At 41.2% G+C, this 13,313-nt stretch overlaps 2 protein-coding genes across 5 annotated transcripts in view; one reads left to right on the top strand and one right to left on the bottom strand.

Moving 5' to 3' along the window:
• LOC136436542 (relaxin receptor 1-like) overlaps positions 1–10,218 on the top strand; it is a 40,547-nt gene extending 30,329 nt beyond the window's left edge. For both annotated transcript variants that reach the window (XM_066430588.1, XM_066430587.1), the window contains exons 7-21: positions 296–367; positions 808–879; positions 2,099–2,170; positions 2,439–2,510; positions 2,726–2,800; positions 3,657–3,728; positions 4,237–4,308; positions 4,766–4,837; positions 5,344–5,415; positions 5,660–5,731; positions 6,111–6,340; positions 6,518–7,141; positions 7,572–7,733; positions 8,064–8,159; positions 8,868–10,218. In XM_066430588.1, the coding sequence (XP_066286685.1) occupies positions 296–367; positions 808–879; positions 2,099–2,170; positions 2,439–2,510; positions 2,726–2,800; positions 3,657–3,728; positions 4,237–4,308; positions 4,766–4,837; positions 5,344–5,415; positions 5,660–5,731; positions 6,111–6,340; positions 6,518–7,141; positions 7,572–7,733; positions 8,064–8,159; positions 8,868–9,400 (2,368 nt within the window). In that variant the 3' untranslated portion in view covers positions 9,401–10,218. The remainder of the gene's footprint in view (positions 1–295; positions 368–807; positions 880–2,098; positions 2,171–2,438; positions 2,511–2,725; positions 2,801–3,656; positions 3,729–4,236; positions 4,309–4,765; positions 4,838–5,343; positions 5,416–5,659; positions 5,732–6,110; positions 6,341–6,517; positions 7,142–7,571; positions 7,734–8,063; positions 8,160–8,867) is intronic.
• Positions 10,159–13,313, bottom strand: part of LOC136436541 (relaxin receptor 1-like) — a 43,585-nt gene continuing 40,430 nt past the window's right edge. For all 3 annotated transcript variants that reach the window (XM_066430586.1, XM_066430584.1, XM_066430585.1), the window contains exons 19-20: positions 13,078–13,164; positions 10,159–12,669 (exon numbers count right to left, since the gene is read on the bottom strand). In XM_066430586.1, the coding sequence (XP_066286683.1) occupies positions 12,053–12,669; positions 13,078–13,164 (704 nt within the window). In that variant the 3' untranslated portion in view covers positions 10,159–12,052. The remainder of the gene's footprint in view (positions 12,670–13,077; positions 13,165–13,313) is intronic.

Genomic DNA, 13,313 nt, shown 5'->3' with positions numbered 1-13,313 from the left:
GTTTACTGACGCATGTATGTTTTTCCTATGTTTTTATCATGTATTTGCAATTAGCCCACGGGCATGAACTTGCAATAAACTTCTATTGAATTATCCCATCTGGTAGAAACTCATCAAAACCACTTTCGCACCGTAGAGGCACAAAACAATAACACTTTTAAAACACAGACATTAATTCGAAACCTTTACCTCTAACACGTCACCAATACATATATGTTTCCTAGTAGATGGTAAAACATAACTCTATTCAGTTTTAATTGTATATTCATAATATTCCATTCCTGCCACTACATAGGTTTCTACAAGTCAACAACCTGGGAGTGCTAAAAGGTCAGCCCTTCGAGAATCTCACCGATCTCCAAACCCTGTAAGTAGCAAAGTGGAACCCGGTTCATTTCTTATCCTACGCTGCTGTCAACTATCTAAAAGCAATTAAGGGTTAACGTTCCATTGCAATTCGAGGTGTACATGTATATGGTGACACCATGCGCCGTTTCTATGATCAACGAATATACCAGTGAGTGAGCAAGGCTGTTGGCCGACCAATGGAATGATGGCCTCAAAAACAACATCAAATGTGGGCTTCTGATTGGCTAAAGATATTCTGGATATATAGTAACACTGTCTAGCTTATGATCAGGCGCATTGACTCCGCTGCTGAAAGGTCTGGAACTATCCAGAACATGTTCCCTAACATCCCTACCATTCTAAAAGGGAAGTAAATATGTATGATATGTTGTATGATACAATCAGAGGTAATAAGGTATGCAATTCTACTTACAAATGTATGCATGGATTCTCTCTTAGAAACCTTAAATGGAATAAGATCACCCTCATAGAGGTGTCTGTGTTCGCCGGTCTCCAAAACCTTCAGAAACTGTAAGTTGACTTTTCCGTGTACTCGTCATTCTCCTGTTCTTACAAATCTAGCAATACTTTAATTGATATTTGATTATTAGTGTTTTAGTCCACTTCGTATCGGCATTAGCACTCTATCCATGCTATCACGCTCTGTTACAAGTTTCCCGTAAAGTCTTAATGGCTCTGTTAATGCTACTTTATCCAACCATCCTGTTACCAAATTCAGAATGGTGCTTATGTACATGTATATCACAGGCTAAAATACTGGGTTCAGGTATAGTTTTTCTTTGCTTTAATGGGAGATCAGTCATGATCAAATTACTCCAGTTAGAAACCTTTTTAGCGGGTATCTAACTGAACCCGCGGCACGTTGGCGACCGAGCGATTTGACAGAGCGCTCAACGAATCTCATTGATGAAAAAAAAAAAAAAGTTTTTACGCTTTGTGTATTTTGTTGTCTGTTATGTCATACTTTAAATCCAATTTAGGACACAGCCTCTGTAAGATGACATACCCGCGTTTTCTTCCAGAATCATCTTTTGTTTGCAGAGTCATGTTGTCTAGTGCTATAGGCAAGATACACTGAAGAAGTCACAATCCAGAACGTCGCCTTCCCTTGTCACCCAAATCAGTACATTTTTCACCTAACAATCAACATATATTTGAATTAAGATAAAATCAAGAAAGGCCCATTTTCACCCAAGAAAAATGCTTTGTATGAATGAAATCAATCAGCTACGAATGCATGCACTGCTTCAGATACGAATGCACTCACTACTTCAGATCTCCATCTTATGTAAGTCGCCTATGCATTTCGTTTTTGTAAGCAATGAAATTTGTTCCAACCTATTCGTTGACCCTTATTGTGTGGCCTTGTATTATGTGTCCATAGTGATAGCACGAGAGCAGCCCGCAACGCCAAAACTCAATTTGTGCCCACTTCTATAGGTCTGACTTCAAATGCAGTCTTGATGGAATATGAAGGACCTATTATAGGACGACGTGTCGGTCGTCTTTGATCTGCCGCGATGGGATTTACTCCCTTGTTACTGTTCGAGTACTCTGCATTCTAGCGACATAATTGATTTATAACGTGGCAACCACGTGGGATCTTGTTCATTTGGGTGTTGATGGATTTAATGCCCATGTACTAGTGATGTATTAAAGTTATAGAAGACTCCGTATCAAGTGTATACGTGTTTAGTTTACTTTAAAAGTTTGCTAATTTCTTCTGCAGTTTCATTGGCTACAATGAATTAGACAACATCAATCCTGGGACGTTTGCTGACCTTCACAATTTGGAATGGCTGTGAGTAGAGATATACTTGTGTCACATAAGTATTACAGTTAATACTGTTCAAAGGGCAACAAACATTGTAGACATCTATCAGGTTCGCATATAAAACGCATCGAGGAAGAAGTCCGATATTTGCAATTTATTTGCATTGTAGCATGCAACAACTATTTGACCGTTTGCCAGAGGACGCCATCTATGTGATGCCATTGAGACGTATGTTGTGTCTTCCGTACACATGTCGGTAATAGATACGTTGACATTTCTTCAATTTCCATTTCAGAGGTTTGGAGGGTAACAGGTTATCAATTATATCACCCGGCGCACTGGCGGGTCCAGAACGACTCCACTGGCTGTAAGTCATAGCTTTTCGACATGTTATACTTTACGGGATATGGCTCAAAGTAATATTCATTTGCTATAAGAAGAAAGCTTAGGAATATTAGAAAACTATTGGCTTGAGAAAACTATTGTTTGTGTGTTATCTGACTTTCAGGAGGTCGTCCTTTCGTATCTAAATGACGTAAGATAATACATCGAACACATCAAACACTTATCTCGTTCTATCAGGGAGATGGAAGAAAATCTTCTGGATGAAAGGTCTCTCTTTACACTGTGCCTGGACTTGCCGACAGTCGAGTGGCTGTGAGTATACCCCTCCCTGCGGTCTAAACACTGTTTACTCTTATAGAGACAGTTTTACTTTACTCCAACACACAAATTGGACTCAACACATTGTCGACTAGTCTTTTGGCCTTCTTCATGAGGGCCCGGTTACACGTCACTTTCCGAGTGTCACATGAGAACCGGGTTAAAGGTGGCTGTACCAGCCCCGTCTCTTTTCAATGAAGGTTGGCGGGCCTGGTATTTACAGCTACTTACTTAATTCACAAATCGTGTGTTAATTCTGCTTCCATAATGTTATGCTCTAACGCAGCCATGATGAACTTCCACGCTAATTGGAGGAAATGTTTACTCTTGTTTTATATATGATGGAGCCATTAATTTACAAGTAGTATTCTCCATGAATGCGCATGTGTTGTAACACTTACAAGTGGTGTGAACGACGTCACACGTTGTTTGGTTCCTCCCAAGACGAACTCAGAAGTGTTCAAGTTTCAGTGTTGCACTTACTTAAGAATCTGCCTGTGTCCCAGAAGAGCGTATTGTCGGTAGCTCAAAAGGAAGCGCTAATAAGAGGATGCAACGTTAACTCTAATACGTCCGCAGGGTACCATTGGGTACCGGCCCAATGGTGAATTCAAAGAGATCAACTAACTTAAAGGCAGCATTAGTAATCCCCGAGCTACGCGCCTTTCAGATATCCATGTATTAAAGAATGTGCAATTGTGACTGCTGTGAAGGCTTTATGTGGTATTCATGTAGAGGAATTAAGAGAGTTGAATTGAGTTGCCAAAAGCATCAGATATAATAGATTTGATTTAATATCTGCACAGACTTGTGACAAGATCCATTTGTTTCTGTGTGAATGATTCCACAGGGAGCTTGAGAGGAACAGCATCTCGACTATTAGTCCGGAAACCCTACAAGGCTGCCATGCCCTGACCGTGCTGTAAGTGTGACGTTTAGTACATATCATCGGGTGGTACAGAGCCGGGTTAAGTCACAGACCTGGCAGTGACACCATTGCTCGGCCTCTTGATGGTTCCTTTAGCACATCGGGCGGAAGAAGTTTGACTCTTTTTCATTCAAACATCTATTTTGCAATATGTGTAACTTTCTTCGAATCACACCATCTCCTGAAACAAGACCACCTACCTCCTGAAAGGACAAAACTATAAAATGTTTCACTAATTATGATATTTCTGTTTGTTCGAATTGTTTCTTAAACATTTGTGATCACTTAGATCTCTAAATTCAGGCATCTATTTTTAGCGCGCTCGCATTAGTTTTGTGGCGACCAGAGGATGTTATCTGTACTATACGTCACTGTGACATTACTGCAATTCAATATTGATATTAATCCAGTGTCTAGAAACAATAGCTGATTGTGTGGTTGTCGTACAATACTACATAGTGATTATAACATACTTTTCTTTTGGATCTACTTCCGCATGCAGGTTCCTCGACTACAACAACATCACAAGAGTGTCACCGGGGACATTCTCAGCATTAATGAGACTGGCAGACCTGTAGGTCTCATGCTTATGCTTAACTCTTTTTAAAAGTTATATGCAATATATTAGTTATATTCTGTTTAGCAGGAAGCGTTCGTATGTGCGTGTGTTGAATTTGTGTGCTATAACTAACCATTGAATGCTGAAATATATGTCCTATTCAAATTGGCTTTCTATGCAATTAAATTTTAAATTAAATTATTCGCTTGAACGTTCATCTATGTTCTTCCATTGCTTCTCTTTTTAATTGGTGTTCATTGTGCCAATCATATACTACAAATTGCATTATATTTACGAATGAAATACACACCATGCCAAATCTGATATCAAATCCAGATGTGTTAATGAGTTTAATGTTCTGTTTTTCTCACATTTTCACAATCATTTGGCGCCCATGTTGGCATCCATGTATACTTGCTTGCGTTTTCAACTCATTGCGTCATTAACTTTGAGCACTTCAAACACATTTCAGTTCCCTGGGAGCCAACCGGATTCAGACTTTGCCGAGTGACGTATTTTGGAATGTCAGCGAGCTCAACCACCTGTGAGTATCACTGTACTACATGATCTACAACACATTTTAGCTATGCTATGTCGACGAATATGTTCTCTTCTCCTATTGGTAACAGCGAATTTAATGTCATCACCTCCGATATAGTTGTGCATGTAGTGCTACATATGGTCTTCATTGAAGTATTCGGAAGCATGTCGTATACATTTTTACAATCTAAAACAGCACACTGCAGAATAAGAGATTTTTCATGTTAAACAGTACGCAGATCAGACGAATTCTTGGGTGCGCAGGAAGAAAGCTGCAAATCATGAAGGCCGATTATGACGACTTACCATGTGCCCAGTATGAGTAGGAGAAGAATACTACCTAGATGTCCAGTTAGTACGGCATCGAATATGCCCTGTGTTACTTTAGTCAGACCAAGGCAAATAGATTGATTGAGTTGACGCTAGGTTACTAGCAGTATAGTCTAGTTAAATTAATATGTGACTCATTTAGTCATATTTCGATATTTTTTCTCATACGTTTTCCCTCAGAAATCTGTCTTGGAATCCGATGACAGAGTTGTCTGCCGATCTTTTCGTGGATATTCCCTACTTGCAATCTCTGTAAGTTTTCCGTCTTTCGTTTTCCAGAAAGCTTATCTAAGCGAGAACTTCATCTCGGGAAAATTGAAGGCAGGACTAAGTGTTATTCATGTCATGTGCCAGTTTAGTGCATGTTCTTTGGAACAGAAGAGGACGATTATCGTTATTGAAAGTACAATAATTTATGGTAGTGTAAGAGGCTTTTACTTGGACATCATCGGTGTGATGTTGATATCTGTTGATGTTTATCATCTCTTTTACACAGGGACTTGTCTGGATTGGAGATCACAAACATTTCACTTAGCACATTTGAAGGACTTCCTTGTCTGGAATATATGTAAGTTTGCATAGAAGAGTACTAAGTATTATCCACTCATCCAGGTCACAGTCCTCTTTTGAACACAACAGAACATTTATCCATTGGCATTATTCGTTTTTTCTCCAGACGTTAGCTACCAAGTCTTTTTTTTAATTTTATGCATGAAATTGCGTAGAAATTCAGCCTTTATATGATACACTCTATAGTACATACGATAAGTGTTGTCTTAATTGCTTAGACAGTTTGACGCATTAACCTTTCAGAGTCTGCCGCATCACATGTACATGCCAGTGTACTTGAAGATAAATGTAGATAATGAGGTCTCCACACTCTTTACTTTGGTTTTGTTGATAGATAAGTCAAGGTTGAACTCATGTTTTTTCCCTTTGCCTTAAAGTTACTTCAGTAAGTTCCAGTATTGTGGCTTCACCCCGCACGTACGAAGCTGTAAGCCAAATTCAGACGGCATCTCGTCGTTTGAAGACCTGCTGGCCAACGTGGTGCTGCGAACATGTGTGTGGGTTGTCTCCATCGTCACGTGTACAGGCAACACTGGGGTCATCATCGGACGTACCGCCATCAAACAAGAGAACAAAGTTCACTCATTCTTCATCCAGAATCTATGTGGTATGTTTCAGGGCATCTTCTTTCTCTTTGGCATATCAGGAATCGATACAGATGTTCCGACAGTTAGTAAAATCTCAGCATCTTCATCTTAGCGAAAGAGACGAGTGACACTAATTAAAGTGTGAATTAAAAGATAAGAATTGGATTTTACAAGTGTTTTTTGTTCTGGTTCCACAGCTTCTGACTTAATCATGGGGATCTACCTTCTCATTATTGGCTCTAAGGATGTCATGCTCCGTGGTGTCTACAACCAACACGCTGAAGAGTGGAAGGCTGGTTACGGCTGTAAACTCAGCGGCTTCCTCGCCATGCTCTCAGCGGAGGTGTCGGTTCTTCTCCTGACCTACATGTCTGTGGAGAGGTTCCTGTGTGTTGTTTTCCCCTATCGTGACAACAGACCCGATCGATGGCAGGCGGGGATGACTATACTCTTGATATGGCTGGGAGGGTTCCTGCTCGCACTCGTGCCGCTGATGATCCCGCAGTACTTCGGGAACTTTTACGGCAGCAACGGCGTGTGCTTCCCGCTTCACCTGCACGAGCCGTATCTGGCAGGGTGGGAGTACAGCGCCTTCGTCTTCATCGGCATCAACTTCTCCTCCCTGCTGGTGATCATGGCGGCGTACATAGGAATGTTCATCTCCATACAGCGCACACGCAGCTCCATATCCACGCCCTTCTCGCTGCTGAGTGACATGTCCTTCGCCAAGCGGTTCTTCTTCATCGTGCTGACAGACTCCATGGTCTGGCTGCCCATCACAGCCATCAAGTTCATTGCCCTTACCAGCGGGCCCATTTCAGGTCGGTATACATTAAAAAATCTAATATAGGTGACCGTTTCTAAAATTGCTTGTTTGTTTGTTTGTTTGTTTCTTTGAACCTTTGTTTATTCATGAGAAGCTCAAATCGGCCCGCAATTAGTATGCAGGCCTGATGAGGAAACCGACAACTTACGACAATGACAATGTGCAAACGTACGTGAAATTACTATACGACAGAAATTTTCTTCCTCGTCTTGCTTCGAATGTCTGAACGCTGTGTTCGCCTTTTCACATTTCCATAATCCTTTGATATTGGATCTCCGACTTAAGCTTACGGTCGTGTGATAAGCTCATGGCTAATGGTGAATACAGTTATAGGCGCGAGCAATTTACAACAGTCAGCGAAACAGGTGTCATTACCATGTTCATTTTTCAGAAATATATGACATTTAATTAAAACGTTACTATAGGCACAACCTACGCGTGGATTGTGATATTCGTGCTGCCCATCAACAGCGCCATCAACCCCATCCTGTACTCCCTCACCACCAAAACCTTCACCACGCTCATAGACCAGGTAGTTAGGGGGAGTCCACTCAGCTGCGGCCCGGAGGTGGTCAAGGGGAATCAGGGTGAGTTCCTAGGACTGTTCCCCCCCCCCTCTTTACTCTACAAATTGCCTTTCTTATTGGAATAGGCCTAGTGACGCTTTCGATGACCTTGCCTATCTTCATAACATACGTGTTTTCCATCCTTCACGACCATGGATTTTTATAAAACATTGTATCAGCTCAATATGTACATTGTTCCGACGAACAATATTGATCTGTCCTAATTAGATTGACAGTAATATGATGATTGAGTGTCTGCAAGAACTATCACAACTTCAAAATCTATCAATTCGTAGTCACTATATGCCAACTGTACTAATTCTACGCGTATTACCTTTTACTTACCGCTAGGTGTCACTACTACTGGTGGTAACAGCACGTGTATAACCGGCCCAACCTCGTCTTCGCAGATTGGCTACCCACTACGACCTCTCCGAGCTTATAGAGGTGATTTCCTAATGCCGAAGTCGAACTGAAGTTCACTCTTCACCCGTTTACACCATGATTTTCGAATCTGGCTAGATTTGTTTTCGGACTTAAAGCCCCATTGCGCTCATCCTAGGGTTCGTTACTTCCCAATCTAGAGTCAAAGTGTTGTGTGTGAATCGTACAACATGCACATGCCTTTTATCTGGGTGTAAGTTCCTTTCCCAGTCTTTTTACCATATGTTTAATTAACGTGCGTGATCTGGATCGTTGCTTATTTCTCTATAGATAACACAGCCATCAGTGAAAAGTCGAATGTTGGAATTGTAAATGTCTGCTAAGTCATTCACGTATACAATGAACAGTATTGGTCCAAGTAGCATGCCTTTGGGTACGTACACCGGAGACATGATCCATCCAGACAAAACCCATTGCCAACCCTCAACTACTACTTCATGAACTTAGACAAGTTAGAGATCCATTGGAGTAGTTTGGAGAAAATGATTGTGTGACACCTTATCAAAAGCTTTGGCAAAGTCTGTGGTGCCTGTTTGAGATGTAGTGTCCAATGAAGAAGCCAAGTCGTACTTCGTCACAATGAATTGTGATTCATAAGATTTGCTGCTACTCACTGTTCTGAATGGGGAGTATTCATACATCACCCCTTGATCATCTACAAATTTACTGTAAAGTCCCACTTTCAACTTGTCTTGTTGTTGTTTATCACAGCAAAACGCTCGCTGGAAAGTGAAATGTCAGTATCTTCCAGCTGCAACCCCAGTGTTCCAATCCAGTTTACCAGTACGGGAAGCGAACCCATGATGACTAACTCGCTCAGCATCAGATTCCATGGGCGCAGTTTGGCTGACGTGCCGGAACACCCTTCCTGCAGCGAGCCGTCAAACCGAGAAGAGGAAAGCAGCGGAGACGAGAAGAGTCAGAAGGAAGACCAGACTGCAGTGACATCACCTGCCGACACACTTGACACATCCGATGGAGACACAAGCATCAACGAAGCTAACGGGATCCCCAAGACAAATGGCAAAACGCCTGTTGTAAGCACCATCCAAGCAGAGATCTGCAACCCGCCCGACTCTCCAACAAGTCCGGCGAACTTGAGCAAACTGCCGGCAATCCTTTGTGTCGAGGAGCATGCGGACTCCATGGCGCCCTCTCCAACACGAACGGCCTGTCCGGACACCAACTTGGAGCCGTGTGTGCAGACTGCCTTCGATGGAAAGGGAAAGGTAACAGCTGTCTGAGAGGTGAGCGTCCAGAAGGAAACAACACCCTTCCATTTTACGTGAACTGAGATTGAGCGATACGGGCAACAGTGTGCTTTCTATGGAAGACAACGTAGTGCGAAGTATCTTGCATAATGATACGTTATGTTTCTCGCTGCGCATGCGCTGGCATAACGTTGATATGAGTAAAATGCAGCTTGTGGACGACATAGTAGTAATTATCAGATAAGTGTGGTGAGACCTTGTACAATATAGTAGTGAGGTGTGTTGGGTCATTATATTGTGTGACATAACAGTGACGTGTGGGGAGGCAGTGTGCAATTAGTGGTGAACATGTAATATTCATATATATATAACTTATCATTATACGTATCTTATGATTATGTGTATTACGATGGTTATGCTCTCTCGAATGAGGGATAAAGGATACATGGGAAAAGGAAAGAAAAAGAATGGTCTTCAAAAGCTTGTGGTAAAGTGTTTGTTACAAGACTTTGTAATTTGACCATTGTTGTGATACTGATGCGTATACGTGTTTTGAATATACTCCATTATTTATTAGACTCAAGGGGTGAACTGCCATCTAAATGTTGGCAGCATACACGTCAAAGAATTCTCATGCCAGTATGGTTGTGTTCGTAATAACGTAAGTGCATCATGTCGTCGGTAAACATATGTTTATAAATTGTTGAAGTGTTCTTGTTTAGTAAAAGGTTCAATAGAATTGTTGAATCAGAATGCAGTGAACTTGAAAACAGACATATCACCACAAGAGATTGATACATATCTCCATTTATTACCACATGTAAAATACAAGACTGTTATGTGATGCATCATCTTAGTGTCTCCATGTGTCTCGTCTTTTTTGTAGTCATATCCTCAGCAACATCTATTCAGTCAATCTCTATATCTCTTAGACATTTTCAAGAGACATATTGGAAAGGTGCAACCCAAAATAGATATACCGGCATCACAAAACAATGTTGGCCGGTTTTATATGTAGTTGAATTCGTATTGTAGACAGTTCTACAGTCAAACTTCTACACTTTGTATTTTAGGTCAATGATCTTGAAATTAGATCTATATAACGTTGATAATCCTTTTACATGATCCATACAATAAGAACAAAAAACACATTTGCAAATGTATTTACAAGAAGCCAATGTTACAAGACGGGTGCACTTGGTTAGCGGATTCACGACAAGTTATCACTTATGTTGAACCCTTTTCAATATAGCTTTGCACATAGGTACTCTTGACCAAAACATAGAAAACACTATCCATTCGTCAATGATTTCTTTACTGTCCACTGCTTCCACCACTGACAACATCAATGAGAATCTCCACTGTACGTAAGGTCAGACATGATACGTCTATCAATGTGAGAGAATAGTCTTCGTACAGAGTGATTCACAATGTAGACCTTCGAATCCATGTATTATATAAATAGATTGATATATATTTTATAAGAGAGACACATAGATGTACATGTACAGCAACAATAGTCCACTCTCTTGGGTTGGAATGATTATGAATAAGCACGTCACCGTACGGACGAGATTTTAACGACATCCATAGCACTAATTGACGCACATGGTGCTCACTTCAGGATAGGCGCCAACGACGTTGACAACTATTCAATTACTATGAATGGTAATATAGACAACGTTGGCAAACCACTACAAGAAATAAGCGACTACGTATACGAATTAGATATTGTTCATCTTTGATTATATTTATTTCTGGATTATGTTACTAAATTAAATCTATATAATATATATTGCACAAACGAATATAATCACAAAACAATTTGTTGACGGAGGTCTTCATTACGGTGCATCAGTGCCATTGGTTGTTTGTGCAAGCAAACGACGGGGGTTATAGATAGTGACTTATGCTATGTTGGTCCTGGATTTGGTCCCTTGGTGGCCTTTTCGGTCTTGTTATGGAACTTCATTTCTATATGTCTACTTTTGTGAATGAAAACCATGCAAATTAGCATTCCATGTGCAAAAGTAGGTAAGTTTGCAATACCTTCACATCAAATTGTATAAATTTTGGTTCAAAGGGACATTATTTGAAGCCAATTATGACAATTAGGGACATGTTGTCACTATTGACTAGAATATTATATCGATCCTTGGTGGCAAAAACAGAAATTTTATGCACGAAGCTGCATGGGAATAAGGAACCGTATTCGGTATTTATGATCAAGACTGCACCATCATTTGTAAAATAATGGGAAATACCCTTATTCCTTTGGATGAATTTTAAGGAGCAAAATATGGAAATCAGTGCGACAGTTGCATAGTTCTTAGGAAAATTGATTGTAGGTGGAGTTTAAGGAACGTAAACCTCTAGTTATGTAATCATTTTACATCTTTTCATTCAATGGTGAACAGACGACGACGCATATAGTTTTATTTTACCAATGCAATACGATTTAACTTTCTCTGACAACATTTTCGTAATAGTAATAGTAATATACAGTAGTATATTCTTAGGCCACATCTTACAATTACGAGTTAGACATAGTCTTGACTGTGATTTGTCACCCACTGATCACTGACACTGGCTTTGTTTACTCTTCTTGGTGGATAATCGATCAATACAACGTCACCACTTCACTGAACCTGACAAGACAGGATTAGGATCTTTTTGAATGTGAAATCATTTTATCTCCACCACCGCGTCAGTGTCGTAGCCAGATGTTTCTGCACTGACCTCAGCTTCTGTAACAATGACATCAAGTGTGTTTGCGGTGTTGTTATCTTGGGGAGAAGTGCCGGCGTCGTTTCCGTAAGCTTCGTCCTCTGGCACCGAGTCTCCTGACCCAGCGGCGTGCCCTGGCACTGAGTCTCCTGACCCAGCAGCGTCGTCCCCTGGCACTGAGTCTCCTGACCCAGCAGCGTCGTCCTCTGGCACCGAGTCTCCTGACCCAGCAGCGTTACCGTCCTCCTTCTCAGCGCTGTAGCGTATCTGCTCGCATGCAATGTCAGCGTCGTGTTGGATCTCCACAACTTCTTGCATCTTCGTCGTTTCGCTCTCTTGGACAACTGTTACGTTTTCGTCGTTTGATGACTCGCTGATGCCGTCTTTACCATCTGGGTTCGACTCTGCTTGGCTGACGGTAGATGGCAGCTCAGGCACATCATCAAGGTTGGGCTTCAGCATGCGCATGCCCAGGACTGAAGAGATGGACGGGTCACGCCCGATACCATTGCCGGTGTTGTTCTGTTGGCAGCTGGCTGTCGTTACTGACACCTCGAACTCAGTTGAGCGACTTACTGTAATAGATAAATGGCAATGCACCAATGCTTTTACACCTGGTGGGGTGCCCTGTAAGACGCACCTCTAAAGTGACTGTTTGGTCGAAATGACAATATCTTGCTTTGTCAAATTACGACATAACTTACGACATAAGTAAGAGGCACCATTTTAGTGTGTACGTAGAGCATAGGAAAGCGAGTTTGTATCTATAATTGTGTATGATATCTTGAGAAATTTAGATAAGACAAAACCATTGTTCTCTTCAATGTGTATTGAAGATTTAGAATAGTTTTACCCCACTTCGACTAATTCAAGATTGAGTTAATTCTAGGTCACTCTCTGTTGCGAATACCCCACGATATCTAGATATGCAGTTGCGCCGGGTTGATGAGCGGCAGTTGACGGACGTCCTTGGGGATACTCACCGTGCATGCCTCGGTAGTTTCTCAGCGGTCGGAGTGGATAGGAGGAGGAAAGTGCTGTCGAATACGTGTTTCCAGTCATCGTCCCAGCTGCAAACAAATATACCATACATGATCATTGTGATACATGTCAATAATGGCATTGTATAATCAATAAAAGAGAAAATGGGAAATAAGACAGATTATCCATACTCAGTAAAAATAATTGTGCTATTTCCACAAATATCAAGTGTACATAA

The sequence above is a fragment of the Branchiostoma lanceolatum genome, chromosome 6 (genome assembly GCF_035083965.1).
Source record: "Branchiostoma lanceolatum isolate klBraLanc5 chromosome 6, klBraLanc5.hap2, whole genome shotgun sequence".
NCBI lineage: Eukaryota > Metazoa > Chordata > Leptocardii > Amphioxiformes > Branchiostomatidae > Branchiostoma > Branchiostoma lanceolatum.
Note: the sequence above shows the minus strand (reverse complement) of the source record. Positions and strands in the feature narration are given on the sequence as shown.